Here is a 19,634-nt window from a genome sequence, read left to right as displayed (position 1 = left end):
TCAAAGGTGCAGTCTTGGATCACGTGACTGTGCGGTCATTTTGTGGGAGGGGCTCAGAATACATGACCCAATGATCTGTGTAAACAGACCAAAGGATTGTCTTGTACAAGCTGATCGACCTGAGCTAGCTAGCTATTGACAAGGATCAAGACTGTTAGGTAAGTGTGTTTAGTGGCTATAGAGTTCACACACCACACGCCCACACACACCACACACCCACCACACACACACACACACCACACACACACCACACACACACACACTCACACTCACACACACACACACACACACACTCACACACACTCACACACACTCACACTCACTCACACTCACTCACACACACACACACACACTCACACACACACTCACACACACTCACACACACTCACACACACACACACACACTCACACTCACTCACACTCACACGCACACACACACACACACTCACACACACACACACACACACTCACACACACTCACACACATTCACACACACTCACACTCACTCACACTCACACACACACTCACACACACACACACACACACTCACACACACACACACACACACACAACCGTGTGGTGGGTGGATTGTACTAGCACATGCTAGAGGACGAATACATGACCTAGATTAGTTACTGACAGTACAGTAGATGATGTAACCACAACGCCAACTCAGGCTGAACGCAATTTTGGGGGTTCTAAAATACGTCACTGAGAAGTGGACTTACTTTTTCTCTGGTGCTGTAATTGCATAAACTATGATCGTGTATTTAGAGTTGTGATTACGTGTTGTTTTTTCTGTAATAAGGTATCCACAACATTAACAGACTGTGTGTGAGGTGTTGGTTGTGCACTAGTGGGGTTTGTATTGCATTCACTTCATTCCTGATACCTCCCCCCCCACACACACACACCCACCCACACAGTCAGATACATGGCCATGGCAATGGAGGCGGAGACTAAGCCCTCTACTATATACGTTGGCAAGGTGGAGCCTAGTCCAATGATGGAGCGCCCTGAGTCATGTGATAATCATGATGTAAAGATTGAAGTCAACGGTACGTTTGTTAATATTATAATATTACCGTAGTACTAGAAATGCACGCCTGATACAACTACTGCTAGTTATGTGAGCGGCTATGTTGTATAAAGCTGCACAGCACACTTGCCTCTGGATAGAGGAAATAAATTAATCGCACATCGTTTTCATTTCTTTCAAAACTCATATTTTTATGCTTGCATATATTATTTCTAGCACTATGGCAGCTGATTATTTAGTGACAACTTTTGGAGTGATTGTTTTGCTTTCTAGTTTATTCTGTACTGAGTTGAGTGGACACTCTAGTGATGTAATAATATCTTTGTTGTACACTTTGTTATGTCCAAAAACTAACTTGTTAGTATACTCTGAATAGTATGTCCATTAGCGTGTGCTCAACTGCAGAGATGTTTAGAATGGTTTGTGGAGATTGTTAAAGTTGACAGGCCAAGTCCACTGTGAAGCATTAGGGCCGCAGATGTACTTCTCTTTCATGTTCTGACCTTGCCTAATGCACTGGTCATGGTGACCCCAGCATTACTACAGAGGCTGTGTGTGTGTCCAGTTGATGCCATGCTCATGGTCTAGACAGCCTGCATTGCATAGGACACTAGTCTACACTTACAGTGTGGATGCTTTCATTGCTTCTTGTGTGTTAGCACGCCATAGCCTCTGTACCATATTATTAGCACGCCACAGCCTCTGTACTATATTATTAGCACGCCATAGCCTCTGTACCATATTATTAGCACGCCATAGCCTCTGTACCTTATTATTAGCACGCCACAGCCTCTGTACTATATTATTAGCACGCCATAGCCTCTGTACTATATTATTAGCACGCCATAGCCTCTGTACCTTATTATTAGCACGCCATAGCCTCTGTACCATATTATTAGCACGCCATAGCCTCTGTACCATATTATTAGCACGCCACAGCCTCTGTACCATATTATTAGCACGCCATAGCCTCTGTACCATATTATTAGCACGCCACAGCCTCTGTACCATATTATTAGCACGCCACAGCCTCTGTACCTTATTATTAGCACGCCACAGCCTCTGTACTATATTATTAGCACGCCATAGCCTCTGTACCATATTATTAGCACGCCACAGCCTCTGTACTATATTATTAGCACGCCACAGCCTCTGTACCATATTATTAGCACGCCATAGCCTCTGTACTATATTATTAGCACGCCATAGCCTCTGTACCATATTATTAGCACGCCACAGCCTCTGTACTATATTATTAGCACGCCACAGCCTCTGTACCATATTATTAGCACGCCACAGCCTCTGTACTATATTATTAGCACGCCATAGCCTCTGTACTATATTATTAGCACGCCATAGCCTCTGTACCTTATTATTAGCACGCCATAGCCTCTGTACCATATTATTAGCACGCCATAGCCTCTGTACCATATTATTAGCACGCCACAGCCTCTGTACCATATTATTAGCACGCCATAGCCTCTGTACCATATTATTAGCACGCCACAGCCTCTGTACCATATTATTAGCACGCCACAGCCTCTGTACCATATTATTAGCACGCCACAGCCTCTGTACTATATTATTAGCACGCCATAGCCTCTGTACCTTATTATTAGCACGCCATAGCCTCTGTACCATATTATTAGCACGCCACAGCCTCTGTACTATATTATTAGCACACCATAGCCTCTGTACTATATTATTAGCACGCCACAGCCTCTGTACCTTATTATTAGCACGCCATAGCCTCTGTACCTTATTATTAGCACGCCATAGCCTCTGTACTATATTATTAGCACGCCACAGCCTCTGTACCATATTATTAGCACGCCACAGCCTCTGTACCATATTATTAGCACGCCATAGCCTCTGTACTATATTATTAGCACGCCACAGCCTCTGTACCATATTATTAGCACGCCACAGCCTCTGTACTATATTATTAGCACGCCATAGCCTCTGTACTATATTATTAGCACGCCACAGCCTCTGTACTATATTATTAGCACGCCATAGCCTCTGTACTATATTATTAGCACGCCATAGCCTCTGTACCTTATTATTAGCACGCCATAGCCTCTGTACTATATTATTAGCACACCATAGCCTCTGTACCATATTATTAGCACGCCATAGCCTCTGTACCTTATTATTAGCACGCCACAGCCTCTGTACCATATTATTAGCACGCCATAGCCTCTGTACCATATTATTAGCACGCCATAGCCTCTGTACCTTATTATTAGCACGCCACAGCCTCTGTACTATATTATTAGCACGCCATAGCCTCTGTACCATATTATTAGCACGCCACAGCCTCTGTACTATATTATTAGCACGCCATAGCCTCTGTACTATATTATTAGCACGCCATAGCCTCTGTACCTTATTATTAGCACGCCATAGCCTCTGTACCATATTATTAGCACGCCACAGCCTCTGTACTATATTATTAGCACGCCATAGCCTCTGTACCATATTATTAGCACGCCACAGCCTCTGTACCATATTATTAGCACGCCACAGCCTCTGTACCATATTATTAGCACACCATAGCCTCTGTACCTTATTATTAGCACGCCACAGCCTCTGTACTATATTATTAGCACGCCACAGCCTCTGTACCATATTATTAGCACGCCATAGCCTCTGTACCATATTATTAGCACACCATAGCCTCTGTACCATATTATTAGCACGCCACAGCCTCTGTACCATATTATTAGCACGCCATAGCCTCTGTACCATATTATTAGCACGCCACAGCCTCTGTACCTTATTATTAGCACGTGGAAAATGAGCCAAATCAGATTTTGCAATCTTGTTCTGGCCTAGGATCGTGATGCCATACAAGTGTTGTGCCATGTTTGTGGAATTTTATTGCAAAGAGCTCACAAATTAATTGCAAACGTGATGGTTGCCAAACATTCTAGTAAATACATTCTAGTAAATGCGCTGATCATAGCCACTGTCATATTCATGGTCTGCCTAGTAAGGACTGCATGTGCTGAGGCAGCTACCTGTGAATAACATCACATGGTATGAGCTGATTCTGGGCTATCTTTCAATATCTGCATAATTTAGAATCTGTACCTGCGTGTTTCATAAATTTGTCATAACTTTGTCATACTTCACTAAAATTCAAAGTTTCATATACCATTAGATTCCTTGTTAAAAAAGCGCTTCTGTCTCTATGTAAGTATGCTATCATGTATGGAGAAGTCCCAACCACATAAAGCATAAATGAAGCTCCATAAATGACCACATAACTTCCGGGGTCGACGCAAATAGACTTTAGTAGCTGGTACATGTACATTGTGCGTAACTAACTGTATGAGCACATACCCACCCACACACTCCACTCCCACCCACTCCACCCACCCCACACACACACACACACACACAGGAGACCTTACGACTAGTGATAAGAGTGCCGGTGTGGCCCCCCTCTCCTCATCCTCTAGTCGGGGGTCAGAGGTCGGGAGTGTGGACGAGGGGTCAAGAGTCAAGAGTCCAGATGAAGGGTCAAGCTCCGCCTCCTCGTTATCTATAGCGTCCCAGGACATACACTACGCATCACGAGAAGCTCTCATTGAAGTGAGATAATGATAGCTAGCGCTGAGTGCCAGTAACCAGTAACCTGAGTAATGATTGTCTAATTTCACAATCAATGTTGCCTTTGAAAGGTGTCTAATGATGTGTTTAGATCAGTGATTGCTTTCTGCATGGTTAAAACGTCCTGTTTTGTGGAAAGAAGCACGCACTCTGTTATAGTCTATATTTATGGCCTGTTTGATAGTCAACGTTGAGTGCTCATATTTTCCTACAGCGATTGACCTCTGACCCCAGCAGTAGCGATGCTAGTAAACCAGTAGACAAAGAAATCATCACACAATTACTAGAACATATTGTGTCTCTTAAGATGGTGAGCACACACACGCCCACACACTGAGCCGCTCGTTGTACGCCCACGCACACACCATCACACACACACCTTCACGCACACAGGAGACAGAGACGCTACGTGATAAGAACAAGCGGCTCAACTCACTAAGGTAAGATATGGACGATGAAATGCACACACACACACACACACACACACACACACACGCACACACGCACACACACACACACACACACACACACACAGGACAGACATGGATGATGAAATGCACACACACACACACACACACACAGGACAGACATGGATGATGAAATGCACACACACACACACACACACACACACACACACACACACACACACACACACACACAGGACAGACATGGATGATGAAATGCACACACTCACGGAGACTCTCTTTGAAGAGGCATACAAAATGGTGGATGATGCCAAGGGGGGAAAGGTCAGTACATGTCCATACTTTGTTTGTAAAGTGATTCTCACATTAGTACGTACACTCATAGTGAACTAGCCCTGCCTGTATTGCCATAGTGAACTAGCCCTGCCTGTATTGCCATAGTGAACTAGCCCTGCCTGTATTGCCACAGTGAACTAGCCCGGCCTGTGTTGCCATAGTTATGATTATAGAAGCTTGCAATGTTTTTATATCATACGTGCCTAGAATTTGCGTCTTTTATATAATAGTAAACTAGGCCTAAGAGGTGGTTAGTACCAGCCACCACCCCGACCAGTGTGTAGTTTCTTTTCCTCCGCTTATTGATATGCTTAAATTCAGCGGGTAGTCTCGCCTGATCTGAGGGTCATCACCGTGTGTAGGAGTATTTGGGCACTGTAGACTATAACACACACACACACGGCAGATGAGTGCTGAAAAGCGATTGGCCGATGCTACGGGCAAGATTGACGCCATGGAAACGGAAATGTCCGCTCTAAAGAACCTCCTTACAGTCCCATCGTCACATGACGCCCTCTCCACACCTCACAAACATCATAGGTCACCATCCGTCAAAAGAATGCTAAAAAAACTCAAAAACGGAAGCAGCTCTAAATCGTCTAAAAAACCGTCAGCCTCAGGTAGTTCAAGTCCACCCCCCATGCAAGCCACACCCCTTAAATTAGTTGAGCATCATAGCGCTATACAGGGAGAGTGTCTGCGTGAAGGTCAAATCTCACCAGCTGATTTCGAAGCATTTCAAAACTGGTTAGACGGGTTATCTGAGAGTGTAGACCACCCCTACCTGACTGCTGTGATTGACGTTGATGTCAGACCTTGTCTGAAGTTTCATACGCCTGAAATATCTGAGCAAGTTCTGGTGGCCGTGAGGGAGAATCATCTGCTAATGGAGGCACTCCCAACACAAGAGATCAGGTGAGCATGATTTATATTGCATGTTTGAATTCTTTAGTGCCCGTTAATTGATTGGCAAGGTGGTGGTGCAAAAACAGCAACCACCCTTTAGGCTTATAACTAACTAAAAGAAGCAGTTTGAAGATTTAGTGATTGCCACTGCTTTAATTGGAAATGTTGGGAAAATCACTGAATTACATGTAAACAAAAAGCAGAAATGCTGCTCTAGTGTAGACTAGTGTACAGAGCCTATAGTGTGGTCCACTGTGTACACTGTAGCTAGTGTACAGAGCCTATAGTGTGGTCCCACCGTGTGCACTGTAGCTAGTGTACAGAGCCTATAGTGTGATCCCACTGTGTACACTGTAGCTAGTGTACAGAGCCTATAGTGTGGTCCCACTGTGTCCACTGTAGCTAGTGTACAGAGCCTATAGTGTGGTCCCACTGTGTACACTGTAGCTAGTGTACAGAGCCTATAGTGTGGTCTCACTGTGTGCACTGTAGCTAGTGTACAGAGCCTATAGTGTGGTCCCACTGTGGACACTGTAGCTAGTGTACAGAGCCTATAGTGTGGTCCCACTGTGCACACTGTAGCTAGTGTACAGAGCCTATAGTGTGGTCCCACTGTGTGCACTGTAGCTAGTGTGGTCCCACTGTGTGCACTGTAGCTATAGTGGTGTTTGTCCCTAGTAGGCTAGTCTGTTGGCATTTTTCTGGTCTTTCAGACAGAACCCTAGTGGTTAGGGTGGTGGCTTAGTAGATTAGATGATAGATTAGGCGTGGGTTCGATTCCCTCTTGGGGGACTTTTCTTACAAATCGGTTAGTAATTTCCCTAAATTTTGAAGTCATCATACTCCTTCTCAAGTACATAATCAAGTTGGGGCGACGACCCAACTTGCCTTTTTTAGGTAGATTAGATTCTGTCTTTATTTTCAAATTTATACCGAAATTATTCAACTACATGTACGCAGTTTGGCCGTAATAAAAGTGCAAGCTTGAGAAGTGTACATTTCCTATCAATAATGATAACTGTTGGTCTCTCTCTCGTATTGTTCAGGAGGTGTTCTCTGTCTGGTAATGATAATGTACTTTGCACCCACCGTCTCAAGTTGGGCAGCTCTGAAGATTGGCATGACATCTCTCAGTGGTGTAGGGACAGGGTGAGCGAGGCAGCCATTTTGTCTCAATAATAATTATTTAGTAACTACTGTAAAAATTCTAATTAAAGCGTTGCAAAAAATGTTGGCGCACAAATAGAACGGAGAAAGATACGTAAGCCTCAAGTGGCGCCTCATTAGAGTGACGACAACGTTGAAATATTGTAGAATAAATATCTTTATGATCAGAGTGAGGGTTAGGGTTATGATCAGAGTGGCACCTTCGTTAGACGTTGTGTGGTATACGGTGTACAGTACAGAATCAGGACTGTTTTAGCGTTGTGGTGTAATTACTAATTACCTTTGACCTCCTTATACAGATCGCTGCTGCCTGTGATTTCTACATGTATATAGGACACATCCAGAAAGGCATTGTGAAGCATGATGGTGAGTGGGCGTGTGTGGGGTGTGTGTGGGGGGGTGTGGGTGTGGACAATTAAATAATAATTGATTCTAGGCTATAAGCATGCAATAGGTGCATCATCAATGTCATAAATCATCTCAATAAAAATTTATTCCAGTCTTCTTGTTTCCATAGCGACCAAGCTGTACTGGCAGGTACGCAAGCTCCGAGCGATGATGTCACTAGCGAGGCTCTCACTGGAACTGCCCCTCGACTCATGACACTGTTCATACAATAACTAGCTCTGACTCTCTTATTATTATTATTGGCTCTCAGTGAACTTCTGTATCGTAATTATTTATAATGAACTGAAATAATGAACTGAAATAATGATCGATGTCTTTTATCATAATAATTGTTGTTGACTCATAATTATATAATATAAAATAACGTCCAAAAATTCAAGAATTACATAATAAATTAAAACACAATAATAATTATTATTATTTATAATACTTATATTTAATGTATCAGTTAGTAAATTGGTCTGCCAGTGATGTACCACTCTTCTCTTGATTGTGTAGCGAATAGACCAATCCCCTCACTGTTTCCATGGTTCCCATGAGCAACACAAACTCGTAACTATACACCATATTAGCGGTGATTTCAACAACACCAGTAGGAGCCATGTATCCAGTGCTGCCATCAGAAGATCCACCAGAGCCTTTCTTGCCAAAAAAACCACCAAGAAAACTACCCGAAACGTCCTTACTGGACTGGTACACTCCTACTGCGAAATCTTGTTGGGCTGCAAACATTAGGAAGTGTTCAGTTGCATTGATATGTCCAGGGACCCAGAAGTTAGTGAAGCTAGCGTTGTACTCAGTGAGAGGAGCGTTGGTCCAGGGCTGGCCACCAGTGTAAGCAAATAGCCTGTACAGGAAGCCATTGACATAGACAGCGGGTAGTTCCTGTCCAAAGCGACCATAGTTAGTGGTGTCTGCTCTATGATTATGAAGTGTGACATTGCCATAAGCCATACTGTCTTTGAGGACGTACTGCAGTTCAAATGTACATTCGCAATCGATATTGTTGCAAGCCCATTGCTTGGGAATAATGGTGCAAGTGATGCTATCAGCAGTGGCAGTATGGGAGAGTACTGTGGACGGGTTCCCATGCACATCTCCACTGGCGATGGGGTTCCAGGGCCATTGCTGCCCATTCCACACACAACCATCGTACGGCTTGGGTCCTGCATAGAATGAAGGCTGCACCTCGCGTCCCAAATCATGACTGTTAATCGTGTTCACGCTTGATTTTAGATCTGCGAAACCGATCACAGAACAGCCTTTGTTGAGGTCGATTGTGAGTTTGACAACTCCATTCTGAATACTGACTGCATTGCTGGAACTTGGTCCCTCTTGCTTCTGGTCCACCTTTGGCATTAGTTCATGACAGTTAATCAAGTTGAACAGTAGCAGTAGAATAGCACACAGCCTCACTGGCCTCCTCAGGGCATCCATGGCTAGTATCTAGCAATAGCAATTATATACAAATGGGAAAGATCGTCATAATTTATTATGTATTAGATGTACAGTGTAGAGGGGTTTATGACAGTAAACCTCCCGACTACAAGGGCGTAAGCCCGAGGGAGAGGTGTGGTTTATTGTCATAAACCCCGAGGCACTGTGTATTAACTGATATATGTCTCATCTGATTGGCTGACTCGTTGGTATGCATCCAGCTATATAAGCTTGCATGACTACCACATAGCAACACTATTCAAACAAGAAGACAACTAGGAAGAAGAGAGCTCGTCCACACCAGGGCTCCGTCCACACTCAAAGCCTTGCGCAGCTTGGACAGAATAATATGAGCAGCCAGCCCCTCCCTCCAAGCGAACGGTACAGAGCCACTCCCCCTCTCTGTTCAATTAGTCAGCCCCTCCCTCCACTTACTGCGCAGCAACCAGCCAGAAGAAACAACACAGCTAGCTCTAGACGGTGTCTAGACCAGCTCTCTTCAGCTATGCCAGGCTAGTAGGCAAGCAAAGGTAAGCTTAAATAGCCACTCCTATATATTATTATTAAACTGGCTTCTTTTCTTTGAATACAGAATTAGAAGCTGAACAGGCCTAATGCAGTGGCGTGCAGTACTAGTGCTAGTGAGCAAGGCTCAGCTTGAGCCCTAGCCCTCTCCCAGAGTGTCTCTAAAGCAGCTCCGTCTTCAAGCACACAGCAGAATTTTTGATGAACTAGTCTACAGACTATATCCGACTCCATGTTTTCATTTATGACATTTTCTTTCTCATGCAAGACATTTCATTCATCTTCATTCATCGAAAACACCATTATTTTAATTTAGTTGCATATGCTTGAGGTGCCAATTTATGAGCCATATTTTCCCTTGTAGCCCTGAGGTGCCAATTTATGACAGTTAAACCCCACTAGACTACATTGCAAAAGTGTAGTAGGTGGGAAATATCTAACAATAAATTTTTAGCATCATTCTGATTTCGCAGAACTACGCTGCCATTGAAGACTAAATTTACACACAAATTACTTTGAAAATTAATAGTTTGCAATACACCTACTAATCAATTTGCCTCTCGCTGTCACTGTATTGAAATGTTCCATACCAGTCATGTGACATGGAGAGTAGACTACTGTTACCGCCCACACAGTCATGTGACATGGAGAGCAGACTACTGTCACCGCCCACACTATCATCAACTCTCTCGGCAAATCGTACGCTCTTCCGTCGCTGTACACTGTCGCCATGATTACTCGCAATGCTTTCAACATCTCCAGGAACAATATCGGGACTCTCAATCTGATCATTATATTGCAACCTCCGGTCGTAGATTTCCTCGACTACAGACTGTGGGAATGGTTCCTCATCTCTCACTCGATACTTGTACACTCTGCTAGCGCACACAAACAATAGTAGACCAATCAAAGACACTATCAACGTCACAAAGAAGTAGCCAAAACCACAACTTATGTAGCGAGACGATAAATTTGTTACAATTTTAAGAGAAAAGGGAATTAGAAAAACAGCCCCCATGAAGTTGAAGCCACCTTTAATAGCAAATAGGACACCAAAGACCAATCCTTTCATCGGTTGAGGGGTTTGAGCTGATATGAATTCAAAAGTAGTTGCAAGAACAAGATTATGTGAAAAGATGTTGAGACAATTGGGGACAATCAGTACATACCATGGAAGTTCTAGTGTGAAGTATCGATTGTGAGTGAATGTTTCTATGAAGACGCATTGATTCTTCTCTTTGCTTGTGCTGTGATAGTGTCCTGCCAGCTCTATTAGTAGCATGCTGAGAACACCCAGTATAGACATTACGATTCCAATCTCAAGTCTAGTCAGTATTTTAGGTATTCTGCTCTTCAAAACACAATAAATGACCCACATCAGTATGGGCAGGCAGAGCAGACCAACCAGATATCCCATAGTACCACTGTCGATAAATATCCAATTTGCACTGCAATTATTTGTATGAGCTCCATCAACATGGAACGAAAATATCGGAAATAAATAATACGAAGTTGGAACACTCAGTATGAATACTGGACCAATGGTTAGTAGCATAAGGACAATCCGACCTAGCGTCTTCACATCTTCTACTTGATTTGAAGTGAATGGACCACCATAGCATACTTTTGCAAAATCAAATCGTGACGGCCTCTCCCCATTGGTCCAATGCAATGCACTGTGGCGTATGGGGTATTTGTGTGCACGCACATAGCGTAGAACACTTACAACTATTTTGTAGGGATTATACTGAGCATCAGTTGCTACAAACCATCGCCTTGTGAAACAGTTTAAGATTAAGAATATTGATAGCAAAATGAATGGAATTCCAGGTGTGTAATAACCAATCTGATGCAGAGCATTCTTAAACTTTGGGCCATTTTCGAGACAGAAAACAAATACAAAGGCTGAGTGAATCACAGTAGCACCAAGCAGGTCCACCCACACACACCAGTGCAAGAAGACACCCAGTGTGTGGCTGGGGGAGTCTTGCAGCTGGTCCAAACTTAACTGGGTTACATTTGAATAGAATCCTGATAGTCCGGGAATTACAATCAATATTGCCAGTGCAAGCAATACGACCATTAACACATAGTACGGTGACTTATGATGTACATGGCTTGATAATATCACACCAACAATGGCCAATATCAATGCTATCCAGATGAACAACAGACTGATTGAGACCATTCTGTAGCGACCGCAGCAAACATCAGCCACATAGCCAGTAACCGGGTAGCATGCAGTCATCAGAGCCATGAAGCCATAGAAACAAGAAAAGTAGATAAAAGACATACCGTTGACAGGTCTGTAGCGATCGTTGTCGCTTGCAGGAATAGCGAATATAATAATGTATTTCAAGGCAGTATTGACGCAGCCCACCAAGAACACCCACACTAGTATAATCACCACGGGTTTAGAGGTCAAGCAGAGGGATCGGGGGGAACAGTGGCATCGAGGAGTGGTGCCATGGAAACCAGACTCGTTAGTCAATAGAGCTGACATTTCAATTTACTTCTTGAACAGTAGACTAGTATATATAATGTTAGGTGGATGTACTAGAACTTCATGAGGCATTCAGCAGTAGCTTCATTACAGCATGCCTTCCTAACACTCACTAGTAGCTATACTCCAGCAGCTAGGAGTGCATGACTCTTGCTATTATAGGTAGAGATAATAATTGCTTTCAGATACTGATTCTGGAGAAATTTTATGTAAATTGTTGCTTAAGATTTTGATAAGTAGCTATATAATGTACTGTAGCTACATGTGTTTAATACAGAAATGGTGTTTGGAAAACATTTGAATGTTGAAAGGACAACATTGAAAGAGTACATTATCAGAGCTAACTAATCATCAACATTGTCAACAACATTAGATAAGAGTCTTCAAATGTTAATGTTTAGTGGACCCATTTAGACAAAGATGATTGGTCCAATTTCTGCCGATACTTGTTCACCATTGCCTCCAAGCTGACTTCTTCCTTCTCTGGTTTTGAGCGGCGTTTGTTGCGACCTCCATTAATGGAGGAGACAGCACTTTTTTGTTGTTTAATTTTTTTCAGTGGTGGCTTTTTATCGTCATTAATAATTGAAGCTTTTTCTTTTCGTTTCCTGCCTCCTCTGGTAGGATTTTCGTCAACTTTTTCTTTTCGTTTTTTGCCTTCTCCTTTGATACTTTGAACTTTGACCTCTACACTCTTCTGTCGTTTAACTTTCTTGGGAGGTGGTGGTTTTTCATCGTCATTTTTTTCTTTTCGTTTCCTGCCTCTTCCGGTAGGTTTTTGTACCTTGACCTCTGCTGTACTTTTCCCAACAGTTTTATGTACTGGTTTCGTATCAGTGAGATCACTCTTTAGTTCAGTGGTTTCAGTTAGTTGAGCATTAGCCTTTCTCTTGAGTCGAATGGCCTGCCACTTTAGGCACCATTTTTGATTTCTGGAAATCTTTTTGTCATGTGCTGACTCAGCAGTTGGTTGTTTTGTGTGCACAGCAGTTGTTGCCTGTGTTGAAACAACAGCTTATTATTAATAGCACAACATGAAGCAATCACAAACACACTCAACATTTCTACGTAACTGATATAAAAACATCATTAGATAGAAAAGGGCTACAAAATTCACAGATCTCTTGTGAAACAAACTAAAATTATCAAAAAACAGTCAAAAATGCTAACATGTCGTCCATAGATTTCGCTTTTTTTTCTACAACACTAACGTTATTAGTAGTCACATTTTTTTCCACAAAATGGGGTAATTCGATATTATGAAAGCAATCAATGATTTAGTACATAAGCATTTCAAAGAGCTACGTTTGTGAAATTTGATAACCTCAATCAAGTTATGGCACTTCGTTACTTCTCAATGCTGACACACTAGCTTACTGTACCTGTCTCTGCTTCCTCTGGGCTCTGAGATTAAGCGCTTGACTGCTCTCAACCGCAAACTCAACAATGAGACGCTGTAACAAGGGTCAAAGGTCAGATATCAGTGACATTGCAAAGACATGTACATACACTGTGGCTGAAATCCTAGCTGTCATTTCACTGGCTTACTCTTTTTTCCCCAAACAAACTTGGGTTGTTGTTGGTACTACGCAGCGTCTTGAGGGCCTCTTCGTGACCTTTGAACTCTACAAACCCGAAACCCTTTGATCTCCCCACACCCTCACCATCGACACGCTCGGAGGAACGAAGTATCTTAACCTGTGTGATGGAAGTGGGTGTCAGCTCAGCAGATTTTGTGAAAACCATTTTAAGGCTTTTTTCATCAATTCCTGTGCATGTGTGTGTGTGGGTGAGTGTATTGTGTGTGTGTGGTGTGGGCGTTGTAGGGATCAGGTAGTTACCTGTTGGAAGGTTGCGGACTGAGAGTCTTGTTTTGGACACAAAGTAGTTTGGATTGGCCAGTTTAGATTTCCGCTCAGAGTGGGACTAGAGGCAATAAAGAAGAGAAGGACAATATCAACATAGCAATATTAACAGCACACACCCACCCACACACACACCTTATTTCTCCGAGCCATGTCCGCTTTAGATAGCTCTTCAGCTGCCGACGTCCCCGGCAATATCACTGTGTGTGTGTGGTGTGGGCGGTAAGTTAACTAGTGACAAACATTTCCTACAATTCTTACATCCTTCTTTTGCAAGATAGAGATTTCGTTTGTCCTCTTTGACCCTTGTATCTTGACCTTTGAACTCTTGAGCTTGTTGTTTCGAAACTGCCAGTGAGACACTAAGCTTGTTGCCATGGAAATTTAGTCCGTCACCCTTGGCAACATCGAGACAAGGCTGAACAGACGATTGCTTCTTGAATTGCAGAAAAGCCGAACCTAAAATAAATTAGACACTAGTTGATAAGATGTACATGGGAAGTACATGGGAAGTATGGGAAAAGTGCCTCAGAGCAGGTATACTATGGGACTTAGTATACCTGCAAATTTACTTAGTATACCTAGTATTCCGTTGTCAAGTAATTGTATTGTAGTCAAGCAGTTTGCGCATGCGCACTAGTATCTAAATGAGTTAGACACTGTTTTGTCGGTGTCCATGTGATTTAGAAGCCCTCAGCCACTTTAGTACCCTCGCTACGCTCGGGATACTAAATCAGTGCCTTTGGGCTTCTAAATCCCATAGATACCTCCAAAACAGTGTCTAACTATTATATATAGTGTACCCAATCTAATAGAATGTTTGCAAACAAAAAGTTGCAAATACCAGTACTTGCAAGACATTACAATCCTTAGCCAGACCGCAAAGTGCAAAGGTTAGATAGCACAACATATTCTAGTCCTAATTACACGGTACTATATGAGAGGCAGTGTACATTACAAACCACATCCACACACCTTTGCTGAGTTGAGACTGAGGGTCTGCCAGCACACGAACGTATCTGATTGGTCCAAACTGAGAGAATAATTTTGACACCTCACGATACTCCGTATCCACGGGTAAATTCCTGTGAGTGTGTGTGAGGTGTGTGTGTGGGCGTGATGGTTGGACTTACCTAATGAAGAGTGTTCTGCCCTCGTCTACATCATCGGAGGGTGGTTGGCCACGCCCACTTTGAACAGGTGATTCCGCCCTTACACTATTATCTCCGCCACTCTCATCATCATGGTTACCGTGGTCACTTTCATCGCCATCGTTATCATCACTTTCGTTACCACGGTGACCATTTTCGCTTTCGTCGTCATCCTCACTGGCTTCACAAACTTCATCTTCTTTTTTGCTGCCTCCACTAGTGGGTGTGGTCTCCTTGAGAGCCTCCTCATAACGGTCTTTGGGTACAGCCCAATCCACAGCCACAGGGCGATCTTTGATAGGCTGTCCATTGACACTATCCAGGGCTTTACTGGCATCAAAATATGAGCTAAACTGAACAAAGGCGTATCTGTGTGTGAGGGGGTGGTGTGTGTGTGAGTGTGTGTGAGGGGGTGGTGTGTATGTAAGTAGTGTTGGTGTGTTTATACTAAACACAAGTACAGTACACTTGTCAGAGCAATCACTACAGCCATGCTGTTTAGGCTCGCTAATTGAAACACATAATTTGACAGACCTTAATCTACAAAATAGACCTGTAATTGGACAAAATCAACTAAGTTATCAATCTCATAGGTTCCAAATTAGCAACTTTTCAGAGAAATTACATAATAAGGCTATATAGCTGATTCACGAAAACGATGACTGATAATTAGATAGGCCTTTCAAATAACACTATACCACTAGCAATATCTACCCTGGAGGCCCATTAACCACACCCACTAACCACACCCACTAGCTCACCCCAGCATGTGTCCATTCTCCTTGCGTGGTATCTTCACTTCAATCACACATCCAAACTCTCCAAACACGCCTTCTAAATCAGCCTCGTTGCATTTAAACGAAATATTCCGAACTATCAGCCGAGACTTGCGTAGAGTATTCTGCGACACACCCTTGGTTGCCCGTGACAACAGCGTAATCTCAATCTTGTTCATTTCCTTCAACCCCTTTAGTTTTCGAAGTGCTGACTGTGCATCTTTGTGTGTTTCAAATGTCACTGATCCTTGTGAAATGTCTCCATCTTTTGTCAGTGCTAGAGATGTTATTTTCCCATCCTCCATATCACACAACGTCTCTAATTGTTGCTCACTGAAATCTTCAGGTAGTGGTTTTATCAGAACTGTCCGACCAATCGCAAATCTCGCATCACTGCGTTCTGATTTCGGTTTTCTGAATTTCGGACCTTTTTTAGCCGTCGATGCTGTTAATGTTTCGTAATCGCTTTCCTCCGAGCTCTGGTTGTCATGGCTATCAACGGGTGGTTTGATTGTCTCTGGTTTTTTAGGGAATTTTTTGGAGTGTGCTAACGTGACTTGCACTGGACGACCTTTGATGACCTTTACACGAGCACACGCTTTGTTACAAGACTCCCTGAAAGAGAGGTACAATAATAATATTGAAGATTTATGACACACATGATTTTGTGTAAGAGCTGTTACAATTGTTTCACTTACTTTGAACTGAAGACGACATATCCATAACCTTTGCACTTCTCAGTGACCCCTGTATAAATGAATACCCCATCACTTCATTATAGGTGCACAATCACTATCAGCTAGTACCGTATAGCGGGTAATTTTCGGGGGGACAAAATATTCGTGGTTCAGTAATATTGAGACATTTCATGGTTGGAGCTTGCACTGCATGTAAAGGTAGGCAAGGTCGCTTCATTCGCGGGTAAATATTCGTGGTAAGACCTCCAACCACAAAAACCACGAATATTTTGCCCCACGAAAAATACCTGCTATACGGTACTACATTATAAGGCCACTCCAAATGAGACTGTAGTTTCTCGTCAGAGACTCTAGTAGTAAATTATATGCGGGTGTGAGCAGTATTACCAAGGGCATATGAAGAGAAGAGGGCATGCAACTACAATCTATCAAATTACAAATGGGAGGGACGTGTGCACTAAAAATAATTATTGATCGCACGTGCACTTACTCCATAATAGTCACCAAGCCAGCTAGCTAGCTAGCACTGTACTGTTGGGTAGAGTTAGCCACAAAGGTCAACAAGCGGAAGAGAAGGACCAATGCTAGACTAGAAGTAGCCACATTGATCAATTCTAAGCTCTTCTAAATTAATTTTGCGATAAGTTTCTAGTATAACAGTGTTCATGCCCACTATCACGCCTATTTACGTGTGGGCGGTTGGCTAAATATAGTATATCCTGCTGACTCATCAGTTTTTTGACGACTACACAGTATACATTGCGAGTTGCATGCCCTCTTCTCTTCATACGCCCTTGGTATTATCGTATATCTTCTAATTTATCGGACACTTCTTAATTACCCTGGACACTCTTTTGGGCAATTTTCGTTGTTCTAATACAACGGACACTCCAGTACTTTAATATTACATTTGTTCTAAATATGCGGACAATACCTTGAAAAGTTGAGTTACCATTCATAGACGGCAAGTAAGACTTAGAGTGCTGCAGTTAGATAGCTTTGAGTAGCTAGTTTTAGTTAGCTAGTGCAACTATTCAGTCGTACACTGTTCTATTAAACTTAGCTAGCTCGCATGCAGCTGTTTGCTTGTTCTAATATTATTATTCCGGACACTTCGCATGCTCTATAAAAATCTGTTCCAATTATACCCAGACAATTTTATTTTTACTGTCCGATAAATTAGAAGATATACGGTATCATTATTCATTACTATGAATCTCATTATAAATGTGTTGCGTCATCAATGAATTTAATTAATCACCCACAAAAATGTAACCATACAACCACAAACAGTAAACAAAGAACAAATATTTCACCATAATAAGGTAGCTAAAGCAGGAAGCGCGAGTTGGACGGGAAACTACAGTCTCATTTGGAGTGGCCTAATGTACAGTATATTGAGTTTCGATTGCAAATTTTCGCTTGCAGTGAAAAACATAATTATGCAGACGAAAAACACGCAAAGAGTGCGCATGTGCTTTGTTAGCAACACGGGTCAGGTGGCATATACGACACTAGCCTCCTTCACCGGCCTTCGTAGAAAAGAAGGCCTGCTATCGACTGCTTGCGCATATGCCAAATTATTGGATATTTTTTCCCGTAAAATTTCCTAAAGTCATACACAGAGCTATATAGCTAGCTAGCTAGAGACAGAGCTGTGTAGGTTTGTTGTACAGCTATTTTCTTCTGATAGAATCAGTAGCAGTAGTATAGTAGACCAGAGGAAGTCCGACAACCGTGCGCCTAGAATTAATATTTGCTGAATCAGCATTTACATTTATTAAAAATTACCTTTACAGGAGAGTTAGAGCTCCTATTACTAAAACTAGACCTAACAATACAAGACAGAGGGCTAAGTCTAAGAAGAGTGCAACACCTACCTCTAAAGGCAAATTTTATGAAAATGCTGATTCAGCAAACATTAATGTTAGGCGCACAGTTGTCGGACCTCCTCTGATAGCAGACTTTCACCAAAGTTAGTGTTAAATGCGTGGCCTGTCCATATAGGCTCTTGTCAGCCGTCACTCCGTTCAGACGATCTTCATCCACACTGTTGCAGGCTGTGGGTCTTTTGTTAACATAGCAGGCTAAGGGTAGCTATCAGAGAATGCTATCCGATGGGCTAGAAACTTTCAATCGAAATTTCTATCTACTTCCTTCAATCCACTTTCGTTCTTTGTGATGTCATAGTTTTACTGAGCATATACGATGTTATCCAAAGCCCCCAGATACCGGGGGGATATTAGCGCATGCGCAAGCAGTCGATACTAGGCCCACTTCCCTAAGTGAAATGGGAAGTGCGGCCTGGGATTGAGGCTAATACGGCACCGGATGTAATTTTGAAGGGGAGGGGTTCGGGTTAGCTTAGGGAAAATAAGGGCGTTTCCACATCCGGTACATATCCGATGCACATCCGATGCCGTATACGCCACCTGATCCAGCAACGCTTGTACATTGTTATTATTTTTTTATTTTATTCGATAATATCTGCTATTAGTAACTGACCTCTTTCCTTGACAGTGAAGCAAGCCTTGACCTCCCCGTACTCTGAGAACACTTCCTCCAGTTGCTGATCGCTTGTATCGTATGAGAGATTCCCCACAAACAGTTTCTTGCCGACTACAGACATCTCTAGCTCTCTAAAAGCCACGTGGGTGAGTAGCCATGTGTTTTTGGTAAAGATCGTCAAACTAGACTACCAGTGACAATGACCTTCGACCCCCATTTGACATGTACATGTACATAATTTAATGTCCATGGTTGTAACCACTACCACACG

The 19,634-nt window shown here is 42.8% G+C and overlaps 5 protein-coding genes across 5 annotated transcripts in view; 1 reads left to right on the top strand and 4 right to left on the bottom strand.

Moving 5' to 3' along the window:
- Positions 1-19,634, bottom strand: part of LOC135344131 (scavenger receptor cysteine-rich domain superfamily protein-like) — a gene marked incomplete in the record, with an annotated part of 804,697 nt that overhangs the window by 295,409 nt on the left and 489,654 nt on the right.
- The window catches only part of LOC135344188 (alpha-parvin-like), a 59,593-nt gene that overhangs the window by 17,425 nt on the left and 22,534 nt on the right, over positions 1-19,634 (bottom strand). The gene's annotated exons all lie outside the window — the stretch shown is intronic.
- Positions 3-9,370, top strand: LOC135343920 (guanine nucleotide exchange factor for Rab-3A-like). Its single transcript, XM_064540950.1, has 10 exons — positions 3-158; positions 928-1,059; positions 4,450-4,640; positions 4,873-4,968; positions 5,052-5,098; positions 5,320-5,407; positions 5,826-6,334; positions 7,372-7,474; positions 7,792-7,858; positions 8,010-9,370. The coding sequence occupies exons 2-10, from the start codon at positions 936-938 to the stop codon at positions 8,093-8,095; spliced, it is 1,311 nt and encodes a 436-aa protein (XP_064397020.1). The 5' UTR covers positions 3-158; positions 928-935; the 3' UTR covers positions 8,096-9,370.
- On the bottom strand, positions 8,230-9,390 carry LOC135343921 (uncharacterized). Its single transcript, XM_064540951.1, has one exon. The coding sequence runs from the start codon at positions 9,335-9,337 to the stop codon at positions 8,345-8,347; it is 993 nt and encodes a 330-aa protein (XP_064397021.1). The 5' UTR covers positions 9,338-9,390; the 3' UTR covers positions 8,230-8,344.
- On the bottom strand, positions 12,646-19,541 carry LOC135343919 (RNA-binding protein 28-like). Its single transcript, XM_064540949.1, has 11 exons — positions 19,361-19,541; positions 16,856-16,904; positions 16,143-16,772; positions 15,364-15,750; positions 15,206-15,315; positions 14,492-14,689; positions 14,366-14,430; positions 14,207-14,291; positions 13,914-14,134; positions 13,748-13,819; positions 12,646-13,362 (listed from the first exon to the last, which is right to left on the bottom strand). Exons 1-11 carry the CDS (start codon positions 19,482-19,484, stop codon positions 12,763-12,765), a joined length of 2,541 nt encoding a protein of 846 aa, XP_064397019.1. The 5' UTR covers positions 19,485-19,541; the 3' UTR covers positions 12,646-12,762.

Source organism: Halichondria panicea, chromosome 11, assembly GCF_963675165.1.
Source record: "Halichondria panicea chromosome 11, odHalPani1.1, whole genome shotgun sequence".
Classification (NCBI taxonomy): domain Eukaryota; kingdom Metazoa; phylum Porifera; class Demospongiae; order Suberitida; family Halichondriidae; genus Halichondria; species Halichondria panicea.
Note: the sequence above shows the minus strand (reverse complement) of the source record. Positions and strands in the feature narration are given on the sequence as shown.

Excerpts from the sequence above, each read along its gene's own strand:
- LOC135343921 (XM_064540951.1), bottom strand. The coding sequence starts at position 9,337 with ATGGATGCCCTGAGGAGGCCAGTGAGGCTGTGTGCTATTCTACTGCTA.
- LOC135343920 (XM_064540950.1), top strand. The coding sequence starts at position 936 with ATGGCCATGGCAATGGAGGCGGAGACTAAGCCCTCTACTATATACGTT. Across the intron at positions 1,060-4,449 it reads TGTAAAGATTGAAGTCAACG|GAGACCTTACGACTAGTGAT; the intron begins GTACGTTTGTTA and ends ACACACACACAG. Across the intron at positions 4,641-4,872 it reads CACGAGAAGCTCTCATTGAA|CGATTGACCTCTGACCCCAG; the intron begins GTGAGATAATGA and ends ATTTTCCTACAG.
- LOC135343919 (XM_064540949.1), bottom strand. The coding sequence starts at position 19,484 with ATGTCTGTAGTCGGCAAGAAACTGTTTGTGGGGAATCTCTCATACGAT. Across the intron at positions 14,292-14,365 it reads ACATGGCTCGGAGAAATAAG|TCCCACTCTGAGCGGAAATC; the intron begins GTGTGTGTGTGG and ends TATTGCCTCTAG. Across the intron at positions 13,820-13,913 it reads GTTTGTTTGGGGAAAAAAGA|CGTCTCATTGTTGAGTTTGC; the intron begins GTAAGCCAGTGA and ends CCCTTGTTACAG.